This window comes from Gymnogyps californianus, chromosome 5 (assembly GCF_018139145.2).
Source record: "Gymnogyps californianus isolate 813 chromosome 5, ASM1813914v2, whole genome shotgun sequence".
Classification (NCBI taxonomy): Eukaryota; Metazoa; Chordata; class Aves; order Accipitriformes; family Cathartidae; genus Gymnogyps; species Gymnogyps californianus.
The window spans coordinates 12561199-12587173 of NC_059475.1; the positions used below are offsets into that span (position 1 = coordinate 12561199).

The 25975-nt window shown below is 35.2% G+C and overlaps 1 protein-coding gene across 2 annotated transcripts in view; it reads left to right on the forward strand.

Moving 5' to 3' along the window:
• Positions 1–25975, forward strand: part of SBF2 (SET binding factor 2) — a 279067-nt gene that overhangs the window by 191649 nt on the left and 61443 nt on the right. For both annotated transcript variants that reach the window (XM_050896977.1, XM_050896976.1), the window contains exons 17-18: positions 9075–9143; positions 25736–25906. In XM_050896977.1, the coding sequence (XP_050752934.1) occupies positions 9075–9143; positions 25736–25906 (240 nt within the window). The remainder of the gene's footprint in view (positions 1–9074; positions 9144–25735; positions 25907–25975) is intronic.

The following is a 25975-nucleotide window of genomic DNA, read 5'->3' on the forward strand; positions in this document are numbered from 1 at the left end:
TTCCTCTCATGTTGAGTGCCTGTTCAATTGAACTGCAATATCATCTATTTTACCAATTCCTTGGAGCTGTCTATACTGTACAGAGTTTGCTGATATCTGCAAACAGCAACAAAACAAGGTAATTCATTTTGCACCTTTTTCTGAATTTTAGGGCACAGTCTTGGTTTGACATGTATAACAACACATGGTTCCAGATGCTGTTCTTATGTAGCTTATGTTTTTGCATGGACTTACCCTGTCCCTTGTGCAGAACTTTGCATTTGTCGTTGTTGAAGTTCAGGAGGTTCTTGTCAGTCTGTTTCTGACAGGCTGTGATGCCAGTTAGTAGCAGTCCTGCCCTCCAGTGTATTTACCACTCCCCCAAATTTGGTGTCATCCAGAAATTTGATGAAGTTGCATTTCATGCCATTTTCCAGGTTGTTAATGAAAACATTAGGTGGCGTTTGCCACAGTATCAACCCCTGAAAACGTGACTCACAACCACCTGCCTCTTAAACTGGGAACCATTGACTGCTGTCTTTTGAGTCTGAGAATGCAATCAGTTTTCCACTCTTTCATTTAGACAATATCTCTCCAGCTTGCCTACAAGGATACCAAAGGAACCTGTGTCAAAAGCCCTGTAAAAGCCAAGGTAAATGAGACGTGCTGCTCTTTCCTCAGCTACAGAGCTTGTTACTTCATTGTAGAGGTTGATCCATTTTCCCTTGGTCAGCCTGTGCTTTCTGTTCTCAATCACTATGTTGTTCTTCATGTGTCTGGAAATGCCTTCTATGAGGACTTGCTCCCTACAGTCCAGCGTGTAGGTCCCCTGAACCTGTTCCTTGCCTTCTTTGAGGTGTTGCCCAAGGTTTTATTTCTGTTTCCCCAGAAAATCGGTTATAATTGACAAGGTACCTATAAGAGACTAAGTCTCCCAAGGGGAAAACTTTGGGGTTTAGAAGTTCTCTTTTCTAAGATGATGTCAGTGAGGGTTTTTAGCATAAATAAAAAAATATTTTGGTATCACATGCTATTCAATGTAAGATTTTCAATGAGCCCTACTTCCAAGTTGCATTTTATAAGCCATTGTTTGTTCAATTTCTCCATAGTGAACTAGACCCAGAATCTTTTGGTAATTGATTTGAGCTGAGCGTTGACTCTTTGCATTTCAGAAGATAGACGTAAAATTCCACTTCTATCCAAACAATGTTTTTCTAAAGTGAAAAACTGATTTTTCAGTGAATCGCTTTACATACCCATAGAAATCTGATTTTTTTTTAAAAAAGGTGTTAATTCCTGTTGAGTTGTAAAAATTGTGTAGAATGTGCACTGATGATGTGATGCGTTTTTGTTAAAAGTATATGAAATTAGAAAATCGCATGAAACTTAGAACAGTAAAATCAAATTAAGCAAGATGAATGTATTCTTACATGTTTGAAAGTTTGTGACTTTGCTTATAATTTAGAAGAGACACTGCTGCGCACCGAATGAATGCTAGAATGCATAAGAAAGTGTGCTGTGTACTTGTGAACTGATTCACTAATAGATAACTGGACTATACTGGAATATTGCATCTATTTTAATTGTTCTTCTAATATTTTAAGCATTTTCCTGTTGTTTCTTAACTCAACTAACCAGGCTGTTTGTAAAGTGGTTTACAAAGTATCCTGTATTTATGTCTTGCAATCACTGCGTAAGTGCTTTGGTCTAGCAGGGCTTTGGGAGTACACTGCAGTTTGTAGATATATTATGAATTAATCGCCCCTTTCCAACTGAGTAGTTAATGGATATTGATCACTGTTTTGTCATGAATTGCAATGTATTCTATCATTTGAATGTTGTTTGTCAAATACTTTTTACAAATTACTGTGCAGGACCTTGTATCACAGCTGGTGTAGTTTAAGGTTTGGACAGAGTCACTGTGAATGAAGCCCTGCTGTGAAATAAAAGTCAAAAGGCATCTTGGCATCCCAACCATTTCCTTGGGAGAAGATTACAGCCTGAGTATGTTGAACTTTATTGCCATGGGCCTCATGACAGTATTCAGAAACACGCATGGCATTTCTGTTAAAGAAACTCAGATGTGCTTAGACGCAAGAGATGGCATTCTTGTGTTTATCAGTATCTTGCAACAAAAGTTAAATGTTTTTATGCTTTTGGGGTACAGTAAAAATACAGTGAAGAATGTGTAATTTATGCACATAAAAATTGAAGTTCCTGATTTCCTAAACATAATTTGTTATGAGAAGGAGGAAATTGCTGATCTCAACCCTAGACGGAAATGTATTTATTAAGAAGGGAAGGGGGGGACTCGACAGCTCTTCTTTGAGTAAAATGTTGTTTCTTGTTTTGGCTTGCTGTGAGATCAGAAGTACAATGGAGCTGCATAGAGTAAATGTGCTTCGTTTGTTAACTTGTGAACATGCAGAGTAAAGCAAAAGGAAACTTAAAAATCAATGAACATTATGTGCTTGTGTAATTCTATCTAAATTGCATCAATTGAATTCTGTCCCTTATACTACTACGTTTCAAGGACAGACAAACCTATGAGAATTCAGGGCTAGGTAAAGACAAATATGAAGTTCTTCAGGAAGTGAAATCCTTCTAAAATGGAATTGGATCTCCTGCTACCTGAAATGGCAGGCCTACAACATCTTGCATCCTATTGCTGACGTGATAGGTTCCTTGATTAAATGGTCATTATGAAGGCTTCTAGTCAGGCAGAAAGACCACAAAGTCAAAACAAATTGGTGAGGATTCTTCTGGGTTGGGTGCTGTTCCTTTGTCTTCTGCGTTGGCACTCGAATGAATGTAATGGCCATAGGGGATGAAGAAAGTATTACGTCTGGCATAATTCAGAGCACAGGTGAAGTCTGTCTAATACGGACTTTGTGCTGAATTACTGCTGTCAGATAGTAACCAGGTAGCAATCTGAGAAGTTGCTCCTCAAAAGCCCAGAGTGTGATTCTGATCAATGTTAAACCTGGAAACAATAGACAATAGGAGTGTACATTCTTGTTTTTATTAACTGAGAATCACTGCAACAGTGTTTAAGTAGAACAAAAGTTAAATTAAAAGCTTGTGTTAATGAGTAACACGGAAAATGTGCTAGGGTCATTTATGAAGGAAGACGTGGTTCTGTGAGTTGATAATTTTGGAAGACTGTAGATACCCTTATCAAAATGAGAAGTTTTAAAAGTAATGAGAATTACATAAGGCAGTATCTCCCAAGTTTTGAATGTGTTCTTGTAGTTCTGCTGATAGATAAGTCCACTGGTAGTCAGCTATATGGGCCTCCTAGGTATGTCTGTCTTCCATCCTGTTTCTCAAGTCCCAGAAGAGTTGCGTTTAAGAAAATTGTAGCTGTCTCAATAAGGTTTGATTTCACCTTTGGTGACAAAAAAAAAGAAAACTTTGATCCCATTATAGAGCAGAGCAGCGGCTAGCAGTGATGTTAACTTCACTATGGAAATCTGTATATGAATGTTAGAAAGAAAGTAACTGTACGTTAATTTTCACTAAAAAAACACAATTTTTGCTTATGATTTCAATAAGATTATAAACTTTCTTTTGAAGTTAATTATATGCTGTTAGTAATAAGTACTGTAAGTAATTAGTGTCCTTTGGCATTTATTCCATCAAAATATGTCATTTTTACTATTGCTCCAGATGATGGCTTTATCTGTGGAGTTAAAACTTGTAGTTTAAATACTTTTAAAAGTTACGTTGGAAATTCCAAATAGGACTATGTTTTTTTCACCTTTCTTTCAAGGCAGCATATGATTATATTAGATATAATCAGTACATTGTGAAATTGTCGGTTTATTTACTTGGATTTTTAACTCTGCTGAGATTGAATATAAAGGACATTGGTCGCAACATCAATTAACATGGAATAGATTTTCTTTGATAAAAACCACCATTTTTAATAGTTCAATTGCATTAATATTGTATTTATATATGGATGCATAAATTTTATTCAGCTTATCTAATGAAAATTAATGATTTTTCTAAAATCAGCTCATTAAAATTGAATTCTAGTTTTGAATTACACTGCAGTTCTAGATGGTGAATCCCTATTCCTTTTAACAAACAAAGCATTTTTTCTAAACTAAACTGCTGAATTCTCTTACTACTTCAGACAAAAAGAATAGTCTTGTGCATTAGGTTTGACAGTTTATATTTACAAACTATAAACTGCATCAACAATAAAAATTCTGTGATTCAGTAAAACTCTGCCCACATAATATATCTGTAACAGTAAGGATTAAATCCTGGCACCACTGAAATCATCTGTTGAATTTGGAAACAATATTTCACCTGTAATTTGTAGCCAATGTAATGCACATAGTTTATGGTTGCCTTACACATACTGACTTAACAATTCTTGTCTTAGTGCTTTAAAAACATATGACTCTAAAGTTACGGGCGTTTTCTTCTTGATTCATTCTGAGCTTAGTCCTGCATTGTGGTGAATGCTCTTGGTCTTCATGAAAATTGACAGCATTCAATACTTCTCAAGAGGGACAATGCAGCATTGAGGGTTACTTTAGCAGTATTTTTAATAGAGCATACATGCATCATACTGTACTGCCAAAAAAGTATGGCTCAAGAGCTGCCATGTTTAGCTTTTTAGTTTGAATGCATTCACTGCATGCTATGTTAATTTCATGTGATAGTCAGGCCTGCAGGTAATTCCATTTATTTATAGTGCTGCTGAAGGTAAAGCAAAATTGGGTCCCAAGTTTTCAGCATACTCAGATTTCTGTAGATTATTAAAAATGTGGTGTCTGTTTGGAAAGCTTACTGCCCAAAGCAGAAAGTGGTTTAACACAGGAAACATACTGTATCAGCTAGCAATTAATGAGAGAGACTATCAAGATGGATTTAAAAAGAAAATTTCACTCCAAATGTTATCAGATATTTCATATATCTCTCCTAGATTTTTATCGTGTGACTAAGAGAAAGCAGAAATCCTTAAGTATCAGTTGTTATTCGCTGCAGCCTATTCGGGAAGGTATGTAAGTGTCGTGGTTTAACCCCAGCTGGAAACTAAGCAGTACACAGCCGCTCACTCACTCCCCCCGCGGTGGGATGGGGGAGAGAATCGGAAGAGTAAAAGTGAGAAAACTCATGGGTTGAGATAAAGACAGTTTAATAGGTAAAGAAAAAGCCACGCACATAAGCAAAGCAAAACAAGGAATTCATTCACTACTTCCCATCGGCAGGCAGGCATTCAGCCATCTCCAGGAAAGCAGGGCTCCATCACGCATAATGGTTACTTGGGAAGACAAACGCCATCACTCCAAACATCCCCCCCTTCCTTCTTCTTCCCCCAGCTTTATATGCTGAGCATGACGTCCCATGGTCTGGCGTATCCCTTTGGTCGGTTGGGGTCAGCTGCCCCCGCTGTGTCCCCTCTCGACTTTTTGTGCACCCCCAGCCTGCTCGCTGGTGGGGTGGTGTGAGAAGCAGAAAAGGCCTTGACTCTGTGTAAGCACTGCTCAGCAATAACTGAAACATCCCTGTATTATCAACACTCTTTTCAGCACAAATCCAAACCATAGCCCCATACTAGCTACTATGAAGAAAATTAACTCTATCCCAGCCAAAACCAGCACAGTAAGCTTGTGCTTAACTGTCACTGTGCTTCACTAACTTCAGCTTGCTCTTGTAGTCAGTGGGACATCAAAGGGCGCTTAAGGGCTTTGTTGAATCTGGGCCTGCACCTTCAGTAGCAGATCAAGGAGGGACCTATACGCAGGGTGGCTTTTCTTAGCTGTTCATTGCTAGGATCAGAGTGTGGAGGGCATCTCAACTTAATGATGACATACAATACCTTGTTTTCCAAGCAAAAGTTCAGGTCAGTACTTGTTCTGAAGTCAAGAATGAGGAGAAGAGTTGCCTCTCCTCTCCAGTACCAGAAGCCTAAGCCACCTACCAGATTCCAAAAGCTGTCGGTGCCTCACCAGATACTAGCAGTCCCATGCATCCATCCAAGTGGGCAAAATTTGTAACTTCCTAGCTGTCAGTTCTGCAATGTAATGACAATATCTAACCACCAAAGTTTTGCTTCATATTTAAACTGAGCAGAACATAAAAGTAAATCACATGTATTATCAAAGTAAGTAATGTAAGGAAAAACATTCTCATTTTATTATTCACTTGTCAATTCAGTATAGCAAAACTGTTTTAAATGTACATGAATTCCTGTAACACTTGCAATCTGCTATGGAGTTCAGCAACTGTCCGAATATATGATCAGTATGGCCAGAATAATGTGCCAGGTCTTCACTCAATTAGGCATGGATTCAAAGCGGTACTCTGCACATGGGATGGTGGAAGTCCATATTTCACTGTCATAAGACGTTGGTTTTAGGAAATTAATTTGCTGAGAATAATTTTTGTTTCCCAGATGTGTCTCAGCTTCATTTTGTGCAAATTAGGGGGAACAGCTTTAATTATTTTATGGTATTTGATTTGTCTACTTCTGTAGCAGTAGTAAGAGATATTTTTCACAATTGGTGAAGACATTATTATATATAAGGCAGCTGGATTGCTTTGTTTCAGGAGTCTAAATTAATTGCATACAATAAATATATGACATTTCCAGTACTTTGGTTTGCCTGTAAAATTGAGAAGCTAAGATTTCAGTGCAACATCTGTGTTAACTGGCATTCTGTCTTGCAGCTACAAAGCAGATAAACAGTTAATTAATTTCACTATTCTTAAAACAGCGGTATTATACTTTGTTCCTAACTGAGATCATTTTATATTTCTTGTCATATGCTGGAGAAGAAAAAATATATATAGATAATACTTCCACACTACAAGTCCAGGGGGTACTGCTGACATAGAATATGTGGAGAATTTCATACTTGCAAGGAGGAATGGAAAAATAATCTACTGCCTTGTTTATGTGGTGATGATATATATCTTTGAGACATATGTTAGCTCTTAGAATATTGAATACTCTCTAGGTGAAGATACATTGCTCAGTTTTTATAAAGATATTTTTATGTGTATTTTGGGTAAAAGCCAAAACTCTTACAAATAGTTTGAGCTAAGAGATTAAGTAGATAACTTGAAACAATGAGGATGGATCATTTTATACCTGGTTATAAATAAGCACGTACAGAAATAAGATATGTGTTTCTTTGAAAACTGTTGAGCATTCCTAAAGGTTGTAAAGTCTCATTTTAAATGGGAAGTTTTCTGATTAAGTGAAAAAATACTAACAGTATTTATCATATCTTTATATTAAACTACAAATACATGTGCTAAATTCCAAATGGGGGTTAAGGATATGGATAACAATAGGAAATCATGCAGAAATTGAAAATGAAAAGCCGCTGAGGCTATGTGCTTTAGTCTTACGGTTCTGACATCTTACAAACTAATTTGGGGGTTTTATGTACATGTCACAATACTGAAAGGCATCATTAAAACATATATTGAGTTTCTCAGTGTCCACTTTTCTTACTGTTTTCCTCTACTAGATTGGAATGTGTTATGAATTGTGAGCACTTGCACACCTTTTGTTTTCCATGCGCAGTTAGCATACATGCATTCATGGAGTTAGACGTGTTAAAACCTTCAGTAACTCTGTGCAGAAATAAAGTTTCACATCTATGAACTTGTTGTACACCTTTTCAGAATACATATGTAAGTAGTTTTCTAAATGCTACTATATTTAACTGTGTATGAACATTGGTATTCTGTTTAGGTGAGCTTGATTAAAGTAATAGAAGGTGAAGTATTTGTTATTGGAAGACCACTAAGGATGAAATGGACTTTTAAAGTAATGAGAAGCAAAATAGTCTTGTGATGAGTTTTTTGGTCTATTGTTTTAAACCTGCAGCCCATAATCACTCAGCAGCCATTTAAGAAAGAAGAGTGAGATGAATACAAATAACATCCTAACGATCCTTAACATGATTGTTCCTGTAAAGCAGATTTTCTGTTTCTGCTATCACAGTTGGCTGGTGCCAAGTTTTTGCTAGTTGCTGTGTTTTAGAGAACTCTGATATGAGATGAAGGCATAAATGAAAAGTCTGGCAGAGGAACATTTGAGATATTTCCATTTTGGAATTTGGTCAGATGTTATAGATAGATAGTAGGAGCGTGGTTCGAGTTGGAGGGTGCCTGTTGTAAGAATGAACGTTAAAAATATTGAAATGAATTGTTCAAGTGGAAATGTTGTTTTGCTGTTCATCATCCAGGGGCACAATGGTGATACATTTGTGTAGTAGAACTATGTGCTTTATTGTGTTCTTCAGTGTTGGCAAAAAGAGCTAATGAAAAAAATCCAGTCACTTAAAAAAAAAAAAGTATCTTTTTTAACTCTTGTTGAGTATTTTTTGTTCTATGTTTTTTAAAAAAAGTCTTAAAAATTGAAGTAGTTTGTTTTTTAAATATTAAGTTACATTCCAATTCTGGTTTCTTTTAAAAGACTTCTGTAATAAAATCACTATTTTCATCAGTGCAATTACTAGTTGATTTACTTTGGCATACCCTTTTCAGCCTAGAGAGACACGAATGACACACTTGACTGTTGAATGAGGCATTCTGAGACTGTGAAGAGAATGGGTTTTCATCTTCTTTTAAAGTTAACCTTGTGCCAAACTTTTGTAGAGGCTGTGGAGGTGATTATTCCATATTAAATAAATGTCAATTTCTTTGTGTAAACTTTTTTGAAAGTACATTCTTTGGTCATCACATCACTTCCATTTTAGTCAGATTTGCTGTTGAACCACCTTTTTATTGTTTCCTAAACAAGGAATACTTTACTTTTTATATGTAAACTATGTTGGTGAAATTATATTTCAGACATGGGTGTGAGAAAGCTGCTACTAAATTCCTTAAATGGGAAGAATCATAGCAATATCTATCTAGCAGAAATTGAGAGAAGACACGTATATATATGCACACATGCACACACATAAATATAAGTTATTCCTACATGATATCAAGTGATTAAAATTTACATTGTGTATAGGAAGGATATCAGAGGGACTCCGTAAGGCAGAAATGAAATTATAATGCATAACATTGAAAATAGTTTTGCTTATTTTCTTCGTATGTTTTTCTTGAAGGATTGTTCATCTTCAGAAGAATATAGCATTGCTGCAGCATTACTACCCCTGACGACTGCTTTTTATAGGGTAAGTTTTTATTGAAAACCACTCCTATTTTGTATTTTTTTACATTATGTACATTGTTAAAATGAAGAAAGTGATGACAGGAGATACATGGCGGGTAGGAAGGTTAATTCTAAAATTGGTTGATGTCAATGGAAGTCTTTTAATAGGCTATTATGGACATTGCTCCAGAATTACACTTATTGATGTTGGGTGATGATGATTGTGATAAATTTACCCAGAACTAAATGCAGGCTTATGTGATGGGTTAGAGAATTATAACTAGTCACTAAAATAATTGAAAAGAATAATTTCTGATGTTATTTTGTAAAAACAGTTTATTGGAGTACTTTTTTGTTTAATTTGGTCTGTTAAGCATTGGCCAAAATGTACATGTTAAGTTTTCAGTCTGTGTAGTTGTTAACTTTGGAGAATATTATGAATGGCTTGTTTTAACTGTATATTTGTTTTCAATTTCTTGTGTTTTTTTTCTTTTCTTTTCTTTTTTTGCATAGTGTTTGGTAGTGATAAAATATAATATGATAGTAAATATGAAAATGTAAATAATGCAAATTCTGCAAGCAATTATTTCAAAAGCAGAACTGTTGTAGTATGGCTGTAGTTATTTCAGTGTCCCAATGCAGTAGCGTTTTCACCAGTTCTGGTTAGCTCAAGTGCCACTTTTTAGGATGTACATATCTACAGAGATAAGAAGTTCAGAACATGGACTTGCTTGCAATATTAAATAATCTTTCTTTAATGTGAATATTGTTATACAACCCAGTTTGGGATATAAGTGCGTAGACATTGGTAATTGGTACATCATGATACTGCAAAATAGTAGGTACTGTGACAGTCTAGCTAGACATTAATAACGTGATAGAAATTAAGAAAAATATAACCTTCCATCCTTCAGATAGTGTATGAGGCATTTGTGAGCAGCCATAAATAAAATGCAAAGAGATTCCTATTTTAGCTGAATAGAAACTAAGGTTTCTGCAACAATAAGCTGAGAAATCAATCAGTGCTTTTTAATTTAAACTGTACATTCTAACTGAACAATTTCTGGTTGTTTTAAACTAGAAATAGATTCTGTGATACAGTTTTTAGAATAAAAAGTGTGGAACTTTACCAGTCATAAAGCACAGAAACATCTGCCGAAGATGAGAGCAATTTTGACAAGTCATATGCATAGGAAGTTTCTTGAAATCTCCTATTTAAGCCAGTATTTACTACATATATAAAGTGGTAGATTTTCTCTCTTCTAATCATTTGAACTGTGAAAAAGTTTTATTTAAATGGGCTTTATTTTAGAGCTGTACATAATACTCCAAGACTGCTTTCTGGAAAGAGTCTACAGAGTATTTTCATTCTCATATATAAGCTAGTGTGGTGAGACATTAAATTTTTCAATCCCAGCAAATAAACTTTCTCCCATCTTTAATTACAAGTTCATCTTTTTCTATTCCCTCTCTTTTGAGCCCTTGAGTAGCAGAATTGTGAGTTGTTTGTAATTTGTTGCTGCCACTAATACTTAATTTGGAGAAAGAGCTAATGAGCTATAGAGATTTTCCATTTCCCTATTTTATTCTTGCTACTTCATTAATCCTATGTTATGAGGAAAGATTGACTTTTGTTCTGTTTTGTTTTCCAATTTTTAGGTCCTCTCATAAAAATGGGCAAGAGAGTCCACATAGCTCTTTACCTTGAGAGGTACAGAGAGTATTTGGGGGAGCTGTAGCAGTTTGGTTAGATTCCTCATTTGCTAAAGTTCAATCAGGGAGGAAAAAAAAGAAAAGACAGTAAAAAAAAAAAATACTTTTTTTTGCATGGAGTATCATGAGTGTTGAAATAAGCTTAAATAAGTTTTAATTTCACAATCAAGGAGAGCAAAAAGCTGAATTGAATATAGAATATCTTTCAGTAATTTCTTCTATACGCTTGTATTTTTGGTAGGAGTACCGAGATCTCACACCATTTCTCTCACAAAAAGTTCTCTGAAATCTTTTGTGTAATAACCTAGTCCCGTACTTACTATTTAACTCTAAAGCTATACATTCAGGAAACTGTGAGTCCCCGGATGTAAGAAGCATGATGATTTTTTTAATGTTCCAGACCTGAATTAAAAATTGAAGTAACCTGACTGTTAACTTGCAAAAGCCAGCTGTTAATGCATAATAGAAAAAGAATTTTGTTTTTCCCAGATCTAATCCTCAGGTTCAGTGATGGCCCCCTTTGGTATGTCCCACTAGATACAATTCTTTGGCAAAAGTACTTATTTTGGTATAAAACTATTCATACTAAACACAAACTGATGTGTTGTTCAGAACATAAGATCAGTAGACAAACTTCGCAGCGATTAGTTAAGATTAACAGTTTAAGGTTCTGTTTGGAATTTGAGTAAAAATGAAACTTTTTGGAGCATTTTTCAGCTTCTCTGGAGGTTTTCAAAATTGTATCCTAGACTAGAGTGAGTATGTTCTACCTGGCATGAACCTGTGTAGGAACAATGTTCTGTATCGGTATTCTTAAATTAAGAGAAATGGGTGTCGTTTTTCCACCCCATTAACATCTCTATAACCCTTTGGAGGATTCCTGCTCTGGAGTTAACACTAAACTAATGTTCCTCTTCCCCTGTTTTGGGGAGAAATCATATCAAATCCTGCTGCTTTACTTTTCTCCCTTGAGCTTCCTGCTTTCTAATGTATTAACAGTTTGTAAGTTCTCTTTTCACTGGGTTTCCCTTTACCGAAATCTTAGATAGAATGATTAAAGTTTTGTTGCTTAACACAACATATTGCTGTTCTGTCTCTGATAAGTCCAGAGGAATGTACAAACTAAAATTAAGGTCTTTTGGAGGATTATTTGTTTTTTATTAAAATACCTTCAGGAAAACTGGTATGTTTGCACTGTCAAACTATGTCATGGCCTTTTCTGCTGAGTTGCTTGTCAGTTTTATTTCATTACCATATACAATGTAGTTTACACACACATGCACGTGCACACACGCACACTTCAAGCTGCATTTCATTTTTCTGAAGGCAGAGCATAGGTGTTCCAATACTGTTGCTTCAATATGCAGAACTGTCTTACCTCTGCTATAAGTGTGATTGTGTTTATGCTTTCCAAAAAATGAAGTAGTGCTTGGCAGTATGTACTTGTTTTTATTGGTGTTTCCATTATCAGAATACCATGTTTAATGCCAGCAGCATATTAAATATTATTTCACCTAGCCCTGTTGAAACTGCACAGCGTTCTTGGTAGCCAGGAATAGACAGGAATTGTGAATCTAATAGTGACACAGGTTTTCATTTGTGTGTGCATTGGTATTACTGCACAAGTGGTATTCCAAATTGAGTTATCAGTGAGAAAGCCTGTAGTAAATCTAAAGAAGTTGTAGAGTTATATTTTACCATCTATGTTTGCTATAGCATTTTGATGGGAAATTATGATGGGATTTCATGTCACAACATTTTATTGTTAGTGTAATTCCTGATGCTTCAAATGGAAGAATAAAAAGAAGTCACACAACATCACAGTTCCTTTGTGAAAGGACTATTGTGTATATGAAATGTTAAGTTTCATTTTACTTACCTAACACAAAGCAGAGCACTAATGAAACAATTACCTGTTCTTCCTAAATAGCTTTACTGTACGTGGCCACACATAGCGCAGACACCAAATGTTTGAGGTGTATAAATAATGAGAAAGATGTGTTTTTGTGTGAGCCCAGCACATGAAACCAAGAAACTGAGTAGGAAGAGAAACATACTCCTAAAGGTGATGTTATATCTAATCATATATCTAATTAAAATAACAAGAAAAATCACCCTGTGTACAGCATGCTATCAGCTCTTGGGATGTCTGGTGACATTTCAGAATTCCAGCTCCTGAAGTCTGGTGAGTGATCTGTTGTGAAACTTGATCAGGCAGGATTTGATCGCACTCTAACTCATAGCTGGTGGGATTAAATTCATAGACAGGAAGTCAGTACTGGTTGCATATTTGTGGCCTGGAGAAATAATTGATTTTTTCTAGAAAAAATAGTGACAATGCTCTTTAAAAATTTTAAATATTGAACATGAGCTGTTAGCAAAATGTGACTCATCAGTGACAGTGGACTTTGATGTGTACTGTTAATGTCACAAAAACAAACACATCTTTTGCTTCTGGGTTAGAAAAAGGTTTTAGTTTACCGTTAGTAATACTGTTGGAATTTTGTTTAAAATTGAAACAATATAAATAAAATATATTTCTACATGAAGATAAAAGAATTTTTCCATGTTTTTTTGGTACAGATGATCCATGCTTATTTAGTATGTGGTCATTTTTTCTGTGTATAAAATAGAAATGTGGTATTCTCTGGTGCTGTGGAAAAGAGATCTTTTTCTACACATGGGAAGAAAGGATAAGATGAAAAGGACATATTTTAATCATATTTTCATTTTATTAACTCATCAAGGAAGGCAGTTTGACAATTGTATAATTGGCATTGTCAAATTCACAGGATTTGGATACTCTGTTTCCAATTATACCTCTTTGCCAAGGTGGCAAGATGTTGTGTAGACTACGCTGTATTTCTTGAAGGTTTAGTATGCAGAAGGAGTGATGATCAATGGCAGGCACCAGTTTCAGCCTGTCCGCTGGACAACAGGCAGAGGGAGCAAAAGCTGTCTTCCTCACTGCTATTCCATGCCAAGTCACAGTCAGGGTCGACTTCTCTATCTTCCCTCCCTTTTCAACTAAAGCGATGTTTGGCAGTCTGATCAAACATTCTTTGTTGCATCACTCAACCATTGCAGAACCTGAATGTGCAGATTATAATACGGTTTTCTCACTTTCAGGGAATCTTTTTCAAAATTTTATAATTAAAATTTTATGCTTTAACTGTGTATAATAATCTGTGTTCCCATACCTTTCTAAGGATATTCTACCACATTACGTAGTAGATAGTAACGCACTTGCAAGTTTTTGTTATTTGGCATTCAGAAGTGACAGTTCTGATCACCTGTGTTTGAATAAAGGAAATGGCGTAATAAAAATATACTATTCTGAAAGTAAAGTTTGTTCTGTGTAGAAATGATGAATGGACTTCCATATTTTATAGATCAGCATTTCTTTAAATTGCAGTGGCCAGAGCAGTATTATTTTTCAGAATCACAAGTATTTCATTTAGATTTCTGAGTCAGTTGTTGTTTTTAATGGCTTGATGTACACTTGGGTAGTGCTGATCTAGTTTCAGCTAAAATAACCCAAATGCAGTAAACTGTCTCACAGATTGGATGTATTACATTAAAATTGACATTTGTCATTTAGCATAATGTAGTGAGATGCATTGGAGACTACTTCATAATTTTTCTGTGACTAAATTATGTAATTCTTGGGAGGGATGGAGAGAAGGATTGATTCGGTTGGTTGGTTGGTTGTTTTTTTTATTTTAATGCTTGTAAGCCACCAAATTTTGAATAAAATTTCAGTTGGATACTGATGTTAATTTTAGAACTTGCAATGAAACATCAGAGAAATATTTTGCAGACTAGGGCTAACCGAAATCCTTAGGGTATGCTTTTGTTTGGCTGTTCATCTGCATGTCTGCCCATTTGTCATTTGTACTCCATACGCCTATACCTTTCTCTATTGAGAAGGAACTAGAATTACATAAAACAGGAGAATTGCTTTATTCAGTGTTTTTAAAAGATGACCAAAATTTGGTAAATCATTTTACTTAAAACTTTTGAATATAGTACAGAACATTTATTCAGGTTATCTTAGGAATTATCCTAGTAGCATTGTCAAGATGAAAAAGATGTTAGTCCGTGTTTATTGGAAGTGGTTTTTGTTTAAGTTTGTTTAAGTTTTTTTTAATAATCTTCAAGATGAGTACAAAATTATGATTTAAGGAAAAAATTTGAAGTTAATGATAAAATTTGAAACTGGAAGTATTCCATGTTAAGACACCAATATAAATAATTCTCATGTTTTCCACAGTGAAATATATATGCTCTTTGCATAGCGTAATAATAAAGTGAAATTAATTTGAGTGTATACTTTCCCAGTTGAAATGAATGACCAGATTTCAGTAACAGTTATGACAGACGTTCAATGGAAGAAAGCCTTTACTCCTTGAAATGCCTAAATAAATGACCACTTTAGTCCAGAGCCTGTTAGGTGTGGGAGGGATTCCCAGTTATAAGGATAAGGGCTTTCTCTGAAGATTAAAGAGGCAGTACTAGAGAAATTCAGAGTAGTTTATCCTATTTTAACTATTACCATCAAATGCTTTTCCAGGAGAGACCCAATTCAAGGTTAATTATGTAACAGAAGCATCATAATTTGAAACGTGCTCTCTCTTGTATAGCATCAGCTACAAAGTCACAGAGGAGCTACCTAATGAAAGGCTGATGTGGAAATCTATGATGATGGGTGAAGAGTTTATTCCATTTTTATGTCTTTATCAGGAAAATATTACAGTTAGTATCAGCTGGAATAAGTGGAATATTGGTCCAACTGTACTGTGAAAAACAGTGGAAAATTTGGTACTAACATTATCTCTGTTACTTTATAACAAATAATAATATATTAGTCTTTATTTTAGAATTTGTGTAAATACCAGGGAATTGCACAAAGTTATTGGACAATACAATTAATGTTGAAAAGCAAAATTAGTGGGTTTTTTACATTTAACATGAGTTTTCATTCTTAACTTGTATTTCTGCACAACTGCGATCAGCCCAAGTAATTCTCATAAACAGCATGCTGTTAGCCTTCTATAAAGCTAGAAAGACTTTCTGTAATGCGTTAGCTGTCTGTACTGAAGTATTTTCATTCTTACATCTAGTTACTATATTTCCTTTTAAACTGTTTCTGTCTTACTCTGATGTGCTTGGGATGAAATCACTTCTACTTTAAAATTCTCCACTCTTGAATTGCTGGCTTTAATTTAGGAAACTCCCATCCTGAAAGACTTCCTTTATTGTCTTGGCAAGAAGTTTTGTCTGCTTCCATAAATTTTCTTGATGTATCTCTATTCTGCCAGTTCTGATACTATCTTAATCTATGGAAATGTTTTTGTGACTGAAATTGTATTAAATAACATTATTTTTAATACTATACTTATTTATCCATTCTGAGAATGGTAATCCCTAAAATGTAGAAATACATTAAGTTGCCTTCTTGAAAACCAGCAAGAACATGCCTGTATCGTATAGTGGATACTATGGAAGAAGCTGAACCACAAAAGAAAATATATGTAGGCAGACTTTAAGTGGTTCCTATTTTTTACATAACTCTTCTAAAGCAAATAGCAGTGAATTTAAGGACATCACACAGGAGAGGAGAACGCTTTTTCTGCAGTACTTCAAATGAAGTAAAAGTATCAAAAGAACATGTATTAGCTTTCATCATTGGATTTTGCTGTTCTTTCACTATCGGAGCCCTAATGCTTCTTTATATTAGCAGAGATTGTAATGTTTCAGTTCCAGATACCAGTCTGGTTTGTTAGGAGAAAGTGAGTGGTAATGTTGGTGAAAATTGTAAAAGGGCATGATACATGTGCCCTGTTTTGCAGGGATAGGGTTGGATGTTAATCCTTTCAAGTGATTAATATTTTGTAAGGAAAAAATACATGTTTATCCTTTAGGTTGAGGTCAGTTTCTAGACTTCTGACACTAGTGTAACTTAAAACACCATGAAGTATGTTTACAATATAAGCTAGATTTTTAAATCTTAATTTAATATGTAAATTGCTTTTCCATATATCATCTTGTTTAACAGTTCTTCATACACAGATCTGACTCATTTTGTACATGTTCAAGTTGACAGGCAAAAGATTGATTAAGGGTATTTTACAATATTATCAAGTGTGTATATTAGCATTATTTGCATTACTGGAAAATCCATGAGCCATAATTATGGACCAGAACTGCTGGTCTTGCTTTTGTGCAAAAGAACAGAAAGATGAAGATCCTTATCCTCAAGAGCTTACAATATGAATTTGAAATAAGTAATAATACTTGAAGCCAGGCAGTTTGAGGCACTGCGAGGAAGCTGTGGAGCACTATTAGTCATCATTATTGTTGGTGATTCTGTCCACCGGTAGGTTAACTATGGCTGAAGTTTTTATAGACATGACATAAAAGCAGTATATTATTGAATTTTGAGAGAGGATAATGTGGTTACTTGGCAGGTGCTTATGAATGTGAGTGGGGTCATGGAAGAGAATAGTAAGGTGATGGTCAAAGTTCTGTCAATATTTCCAAACACTCTCCCAGTCAAGTGTTTTTATTACATCCATTAAAAGTTCCTTTCATATAAAGATTATAGTTCAGTAAATTATTTTTGTAAAAGCAAACATTCTTTTTAAGTTAAAACAGGAATCTGGGGGTTCTTGTTAGCTATGATTGAGTGGTTTTGCAGTATCACTTGCAAACACAGATGTCAAAATGTTGTCTTTGAACCTTAAGATTTTAATTAGTGTACTTTGGTTTTGAATGGATACATAATACATGTCAGTAGAACAGATTTTATGTCTTTGCAGGTAGAGCGTATCTCACTTCCAAAACTATATTTAGGTGAAAAAAAAATCTGGAAGAAATAAGACAGGAAAGTATAGTATGACAGTTTAGCGCATTAGTGGGAGAGACTAACTAGAGGATTTTTTAACATGTGTCTTTACAAGGAATTTTGGAAATGAATTACTGTAGTAACTTTGCTCTATTGAAGAAACTTGCTTTCCCAGAATGATAACATCATGAGAAACATTGACGAGAACTTTGCAATTTGCAATTCCTTTCCTTAGTGGTTTGTGGGAGGAAGTACTTGGTGAGGAAAAAAAAAGGACAATCCCCCCACCCCCCCCAATTAAAATAAGAAGATAAATGTTGTAGTAAATGTTTAGTTCTGTAACTGAGGAACTGATCCACTGTCTCCTAGAATAAACAGAAACCTTTCCATTGTATTCCCACAAGCATTGGATTACATAATTTGTAACTATTCCTGATTCCACTTGAACTCATTTTTTAACAATGATTCGGAACTCTGGTTTGACTGTAACAATTTTAATTTAGTTATAGCCCATCTCTTTACGTTGTTATTTCTAGGAGGGATTACAGTGTTACAGAAATACTGCTTCATTTAGAATTTTCACCATGAAAGAGTTTCAGGTGGTTTAATTAAAATTTCTGGTAAAAATTCTGACCTTAAAGTGAAGGAATGTAAATCTGAAGCAACAGTCCCATGCATTTTCCATATCTGTAAGTTCAGCTTCACCTCCTGATCACTACATCCTTATTCCAGTAGAATGGAACTTAATTTTCTGCATGAAAATACAATTCCTTTTATTGAATTCAGTTTCATTGGAGCATTGTTATCTGTCATGATTTGAGCAGCATTATTTTATGTTTCCAGAAGAGAGCAAATGCTTACAGATAGTAGGGGAGATAAGTTGCTGACATGTTTGTGTATATTGCCTGCTTTTGTGTGAATTTCTATGTTGCCATCCTAGATATCTCATCGACAATTTAAACTGAATGTGACCAAAGAATTGGGGTGTCACAAATGCTTTCCTGTCTTATGATTTTCCCCTTCACTCCTACACATTATTATTCTCCCAGTGATTCAAGCCCATAATTGAAGTTTGTATCTGCTACTCTTGTTTTCATCCACATCCCTGCATTTTATCCACTTGCTGCTTCTTTATCCTTCATAATAGTTCTTACGGTTGAAATTCTTGTTAGGATCCTCTTCATCGCTTCCTCTGATTCATCACTGGCTATCTGAACTTGTGAATACCACATCAGCTTTTTGTCGTTAGTTCAAAACACTTCTGCCAGTAAGAATTTACTAAGCAGATGATGTAGCTCTCCTCTTCCTCATGCACTGCTCATGCCATATCTGGATCTTATCATTTGGCAGAAGAGTTCCTTACAATATCCTGCTTTGTAATGCACTTGCGTCCAGCACCTCCACAATCATTTTCTTTGCCTGTTGGTCAGACTGGATCTTCGTTTAATCTCTCAAGTGACTTACCTTAGAGTGCAATAAGTTCAGGTTTCTCGTCCTTACTTTCAGAATTCTTCATGATACTGCTCTTCCCGTTTTTGCCCATCCTCTCTCTTTCACCTTCTGAACCATGTGGTATATATAATTTGTATTGCCAAGATGACATCTACTACTGTTATAATTTTTTTATTAATTTGCAATTTATATTCTGTATTGTACCCTCACATCTTTCTGACTATTTTGCTCATCCTGTTCTTGAGGACTACTTAAGGGCTATTGTTTTAATAGTTTCTTCAGATAAAGGAACGCTGTATATTGAGAGAACTTCAGAGAGAATTCTACCACTGAAGACAGAGGAAGTTGCCATAGGAGAAGGAAAATAGTAATTAAAGAAATACTAGAATGAAGTGACAGAAGAACTTAATCACTTTATTACCCTTTTTGGGATTACTTAGATGCTCTATTAACTGGGCTTTAAGTTTCATATCAGGTCATCAATAATAAAACATAAACTTGTGAGATTTACCGGGTTTATTTGTTTCTGAGTGTAGACCTGGATAACAGCTTTCTTGCTGGGGGGGTATTTTTGTGGGTGGAGCCAATACCACCATTCCAATGCAGTCACACAGGTGCACGCTCACTACTGAGCCACCTAATGCCAAAGGAATACAATGACATTCTAGAATATTTTCAAAATAGCTGTGTCACAATTTCAAAAACTCTTCAGATGGATTCAACACTGCAACTGAGAATTTGTGAAATCCGTAACTTAACTAATGGATTTAAACCTTGGTGAATAGAATCATGGTAATCTCTAAAATGAAATCAGATTTTAAAAAAAAAAACCTAATGTACTGTAGACAGCGGAAAAAAATCAGCATATGTTTTATCCACTTCTTGGAACTTAACCTTATTCAGAACTGTGAAGTTCTGGTATGAAAATACCTTCTCTTTCTTTTTGGGGGTTCTGAACATCCTTCATTCTAGATGATTTTAGTTTCCTTAGTGTGTTCTGTGTATAACAGAACTTTGTAAATCTTTTTGTTACCTCTTTCGAGAAAGGAGAAGTATGTTATTGGGCATTATTTAATGTTACGTGTAACTTTGTATTAGCATATATCTGTCTGTCTTGATACATGTATATAGAAATCTGAGATATTCTGTATACTTTAAGTAATGTATAGTACATTATACGTCATCTTCAGGAATCTGGGATTAAAGATCATGAGTATTTAGATGTTTAAGTCACTTTTGCCAGAAAATGTATACAATAAATAAAGCTCCATCCAGAATTACATCCCAATTTTGCAAAATTCTAGAATTCTATTGCCCTCTGCTGGTTTAGTGTACCTGTCTGTGGTTTGGTAGCGCTGAATTATAAGTGAATTGGCCTTTCTTTTATTTTTCATGGGGAAATAATAGTAGATAAACAGTGTAATGAACCACTTTGCTACTCACACTTTAAAGTATTTTAAAATACAAATCAGTCTTGAGTACAGTCTTGTTTGGTGGCTTTCTGAAGGTAGGAGAGGTGGCAAATTGTTTTCTTTTTTGTTGCTCAGGTTTTCAGGTTGGAGAAGCAGCTTGATTTAGTATTTTGTCTTTTTTTTCTAAAGCAGTAAAAATCAAAACTAAAAAAAAAAAACAATAACGGAAGCTTCACAGTTCTTACTTTATGCTTTTATGACTTTTCCCCACATTTGTGTGCACAATACATGTGGGTATAATTTTGTATTTTAGACCAAATGGGAAAACCATTTATTGAATTGAATTTTTTGACTGATGTTATCCATGCAGCACTCAGTCAGGCTTGAAAACATATTCATATACACTTATACTTGTTTGAGTATGTGCATGCTGTGATAAATATTGATGTATATGCACGATGTGATGCAGTGCTGTCTGCAAGTAATATATAGATAAGCCTCACTCCTGCAGGTCAGTCTATGTAGGTTGATCCTGTGGGACTTCTTTGAAGTCTTTTTGAACTTAGCAGGTATCTGTGTGGGTACAACATAGATCTGAATGCAGGACTGGCCCATAGAATATGTTCATATGCAGAACTTGGTTTACATCGCCTTGGGGAGGGGCAGCATGTTGCCTACAGTAAGTGGTACCTATTCATGATATGCAATAGGTAGTAATTGACTGAATGTCTATATAAACAGCTCCTAAATGGGGAGTAACCCTTTAAAGTAGCAGTGTCCCCAAGTCCTGGATGATCTATAAGCTTACACTTGCAGAATTCCAGGGAGAACCTTAACCAATACAGGAGAGGAAGTGCTGTGATCTCCTTTGGTATGCAAAGAAGATCGGTGGGTAATTTCACAGGTGTTGCAATAGCTTTCTCACAGAGGTCACAGCAGATAACCCATAGCATAGTGATTCCTCGAGGTGCTGAGGAGGAAGCTATTCTTTGCATTCAGCAGTAACCTCCTTCTCACCTCTTTTCCTTCCTCTTCTCACCAAAAATATCCAAACCAATAACCCAGGATATAAGTTGGAGACAGAAATCCAGTTTACTTCTAAAGTAAACTGGATTTCTTTAAAAAATAGGGTACTGTTGGGTTTGCCCCTTCGTTTCCATAGCCAAGAGACATGCAGCAAAATCCTGTGAGAAAAGAGCAGTGTCAGGTATATTTATATTCTGTTTTTTACTCTTTTTTTTTTTTTTTAGTTCTTTTTCCAACTTCACAATCAATAACTGGATTCTTTGCTTTGCTAGAATAAACTTGCTTTCTTCTTTAAGCTTTTGTGCTGTAAAGGATAATGACTGATGAGTGATCAGCACAAAGCATGCTTTTTTTTTCCAGAAATGAGCAATCTAAATAATATAATGTCATAGAGAAGCTCTTTGGGGACCTGCACCTCACAGTAAGTTTGGGAGTCTTGGAGTTGGTGCACATATTTTACTGAGCTGCAAGTGTCATTTTCAGAATCAGAACTATCCAGTGTCAGGAAACAGAGAAAAAATTCTAGGCAGGTATTATCCAGTGCCACTCAGTAAGGTAGAAATAATGGAAAGATAATTCCTGAATTCAGGAAGTTGCATATAGTCACACATAGCAAGTCCCAAATCTACCTTGTGTTTTCACAAATTGTAGAATGTAATTCATTATTTTGATATGGGTAATGTCTGTTTCATACGTAATTTGGGAGGGGAGTGTTTGGGTTTTGTTATGTGCTGTTAGTCTATTGAAAGAACTCGGTGTCCTTTGCAGAAGTTAACTCATTTCCTGTTGGTTATTACAATTTACACCTCAGTGCTCATTTAAGCTATCATATAGACAACTTTAGAATAAGGACTTTATGAGTTCAGAACTATTTTTATTATTTTCTTCTGGGGTCTTTTTTAAGCTGTCAGCCCTTAAATCCTCCCTTGTAAGTAGGAAATTCTTTTGCTGCCTCCTACGTTCATTCTGTCTGGCAGAAATGAGTTATTGGGACAGGGAGAAAGAGCATAAATATCAGTATAGTTTAGTTGTCCTATGAAAAGATAGGTGAAGATTTGTTTTATATATGTCGTGTTGCTTGATGAAAAGCACTGAACTACTGTTTTACTTAAATTGGAGAAATCCTGAGCAAATTGTTTTGAGTACAACAGTAAACATTGGGGCCCTTTTGATGTATTAGATTAGTTTCTATTCTAGTCAAATGGACTGACTAAACACTCTGAGGGTAGAGAATATAGACACTGCAAGCTTCATGGAATGCATATGTTTGTACCAAGAGTATTTTTAGTCCATGGATTTTGACTGCATAGGAGCAGCAGTGTGCTTCTTAAGGTTGGTATTCATATTTCTTTTTTACAAACAAACTAACCAAAACAAGCTGAGAATTCAAAGTGATTTTGGCAAAAATTGGCAGAGCTGAGCCTGGAACTACAAGTCCTGACTTTGATTCTGTGCTCTGGCCACTATCAGGTTTTGCCATTTGTTTCAACACATGCAGGTGATGAGAAGGATAATATTTATGATCGCTTAGCTTTTTGACGGATTTTCTTTCATCCTTTTGTAAACAAACTATTTTTACGTTGCCTAGGAGTTACTGTCAGTGTTGATTTATGTGCTTATATTTGAACATAAATCTCTATCGTTTAAAAATTGGGTTTTGTACATTGCTGTTCATGGTTTTAAATTATGAGCACAGGAAGAGCGTCTAAAAGCCCTTCAGCTTTCCTGTCATGTTTGTCCCCATGTGAAAATCATTTGTTTCATGTTTATTTCTGTAACACTTACTATGGACCCAGGGCTATGAGTTTAAACTTTCTTTTGGGTTTGTGCCAAAGATCACCGCCTCTTTACCTGGTTTACAATTACCTGATTTGGGCTGAGGCATCAAAGGCAGCTGGACAGGTTGATAGTCAAATCACTCCTTTGTGTGGCATTCACCACACAAATGGGTATGAGTTAACTATACCAACTAGCTAGGCTTGAACAGACTTTTTCCTTTTTCCTTTTTCCTTTTCCTGACATCATACTCCCTTTTTGCATCTGTATTGTGACTGGGAATTACTGCCAGTGAAAAAAATAAAGAATAAATCGAAGTAAAAGTCATGATATGGCTTTAGCAGTAACTATTGCTATCAAGATGTGTTGTCCATATTTATATTCCATGATTTACCTGTCATCCCCATTCCTCTGTAACACAAGTTTTTTGCATCTGGATTTTGAGTTAGGTGAATAATTGGGCCAGATCCATTCTGCGGGCCCTGTGTTAATTACCACAGCTGAACAAATTAAGCCATTTTAAGCTAGCTGTATACACACCTACCAACGGTGAAAGATATGAAATGTGTACAGCTCTTTGAATAAAGATTACTGTAAAGGAGGTGGCTTTACAGGAGGATAGAGATAGTCCTCCTGTATTTTTTTTTTAACATTGTCTCATTTTTTTACAATTAAAAGACTCAATTTCATGTACAGTAAGTTGTCCTGCTAATTACCAGGCTTGACATAGTCATGAGTTAGTGTATATTTTGTATGCCTGAGATTTTTTCAAGGGATGCCCAGCAGTCAATACAAAGATCAGTAGGACACTATTTGAGCTGTCCTGTTCCGTGATTTACCAGCTAGATCAAGCATGGGAGCCATTACTGTGCGATTAGTTATCATCTCCTGTGAGCTACCATAAACTGCATCACAAGCGAAACTTGGGAATCTGTTAAACAAACCAGCTATCTTCTGTTTCAATCTGTATTGAATAAACAAAGTCACATTTAATGTAATTTGAATCTTCGACACATTTAGATTTCTTAACAAGTTACCAAGAAATTTTGATTAAATTCTGCATGATTAAATAAAAATTATATTTCTCACTTTTTGATGGTTCATTGCGAGAAGGTATTTCAGTTGGGTAAATTTTAGTAGCATGTCACATGTCATTTCCTCAAACATACCGTTTCAAAGGACCTTGTCTTTGATAGGGAATGAATACATGGCACATGATCAGGACTTTTAGTTCATGATGTACTTGGAAGAGCATAGTGTGGAAAACACAGTTCGAAGAATTGCAAAACCAGAAATCTGTAAACCAGACTTTAAAATTTTCAGTTGTAATTTCCTAGCCTTCCACTTGAATGCCTGGGTGACTACTAAGGAATTATTATATGTACTGGCTGTTGTGTACAATTGTACAATTATAAATATTAAATCAAGTAGTATGTACACCCAGTAGTGTATTTTATTCTTCAGTTCTGCTGCAGAAATAACCATAAGCAGGTATTTAGATTACCTGCTTCTTTGCTATACGCAGTATACAACACAAATTTTTTTATGGCCGCCTTTTTTTCAAAAAGTAAGAATGTATGATATAAAATTTCATTCTTCGTGATTCAGGGCATTGAAATAAATTTCCTTTCATTGTATGTGGTCATCAGGAATGTTAAACAACTTACTGGGAGACTAGTGCTACCTAAATAAACAGACCTACTTGAAACCAATGGTCCATTCATAATGAGTAATGCTGTAACAATTCTGGTTTTGTTTGAGACCTTATAGGGATCCAGACCCTTGTGACTTCAAAGAACATACCCAATTTAGTACTCTTTCAGGAGCTGGATTTGGGTCATACAGTGCAGTAGATAACAATGAAGAAAACAATTTATCTAATCTGCTGTTGCAACAAATGCAGCTTATTGGAAGGACTCAGTTGCCACTTAGAATTATTTTAAATTTTGTTACTGTAGTTCTGACTCTTAAATAAAATGAGAAATAATTTTCATCTGTTTGAATGCTGATTTCTATATTGTAGGACTAGGTTATTAAAAATACTATATTTTGTTGGCAAGGAAAATGTTTTATATTAGAAATATATTCTGTACTATCATCACAGAATTCTTCCTCTCAAGTCTCATTTTTCTACCGCAAATCAAGAAAGCCATGCCTTGCACTGGCATTAGACTTGTATACAAGCTTCCTGTATGTTAATTTCTTTAATAGCACAAAACTGGAGATAATTTCTCTTTCCTATATTGCAGTACAAAAGATGGTATATAGTGCATATTCAGTCTGTACGGCTAATTTTATATATATATATTTCAATACGCAAGCCATAGCCTTTAAAGGATATGAAATAATAGGACTAATTTGTCAATTTTACACATTTTTTGCTTTCAGAAATTAGCACCTGGAGTTAGTCAGTTTGCTTACACCTGTGTACAAGACCATCCTATCTGGACTAACCAACAGTTTTGGGAAACAACCTTTTATAGCAACGTGCAAAATCAAGTTCGTTCCCTCTACCTTACAGCCAAAGACGACAACCATGCAGTACAGTTGAGACAAAAGGTAGGAGAATATATTGAAGTAAATATCAAGGTAGTATTTTTATTCACATTTTAATTGTCTCCTAAGTTA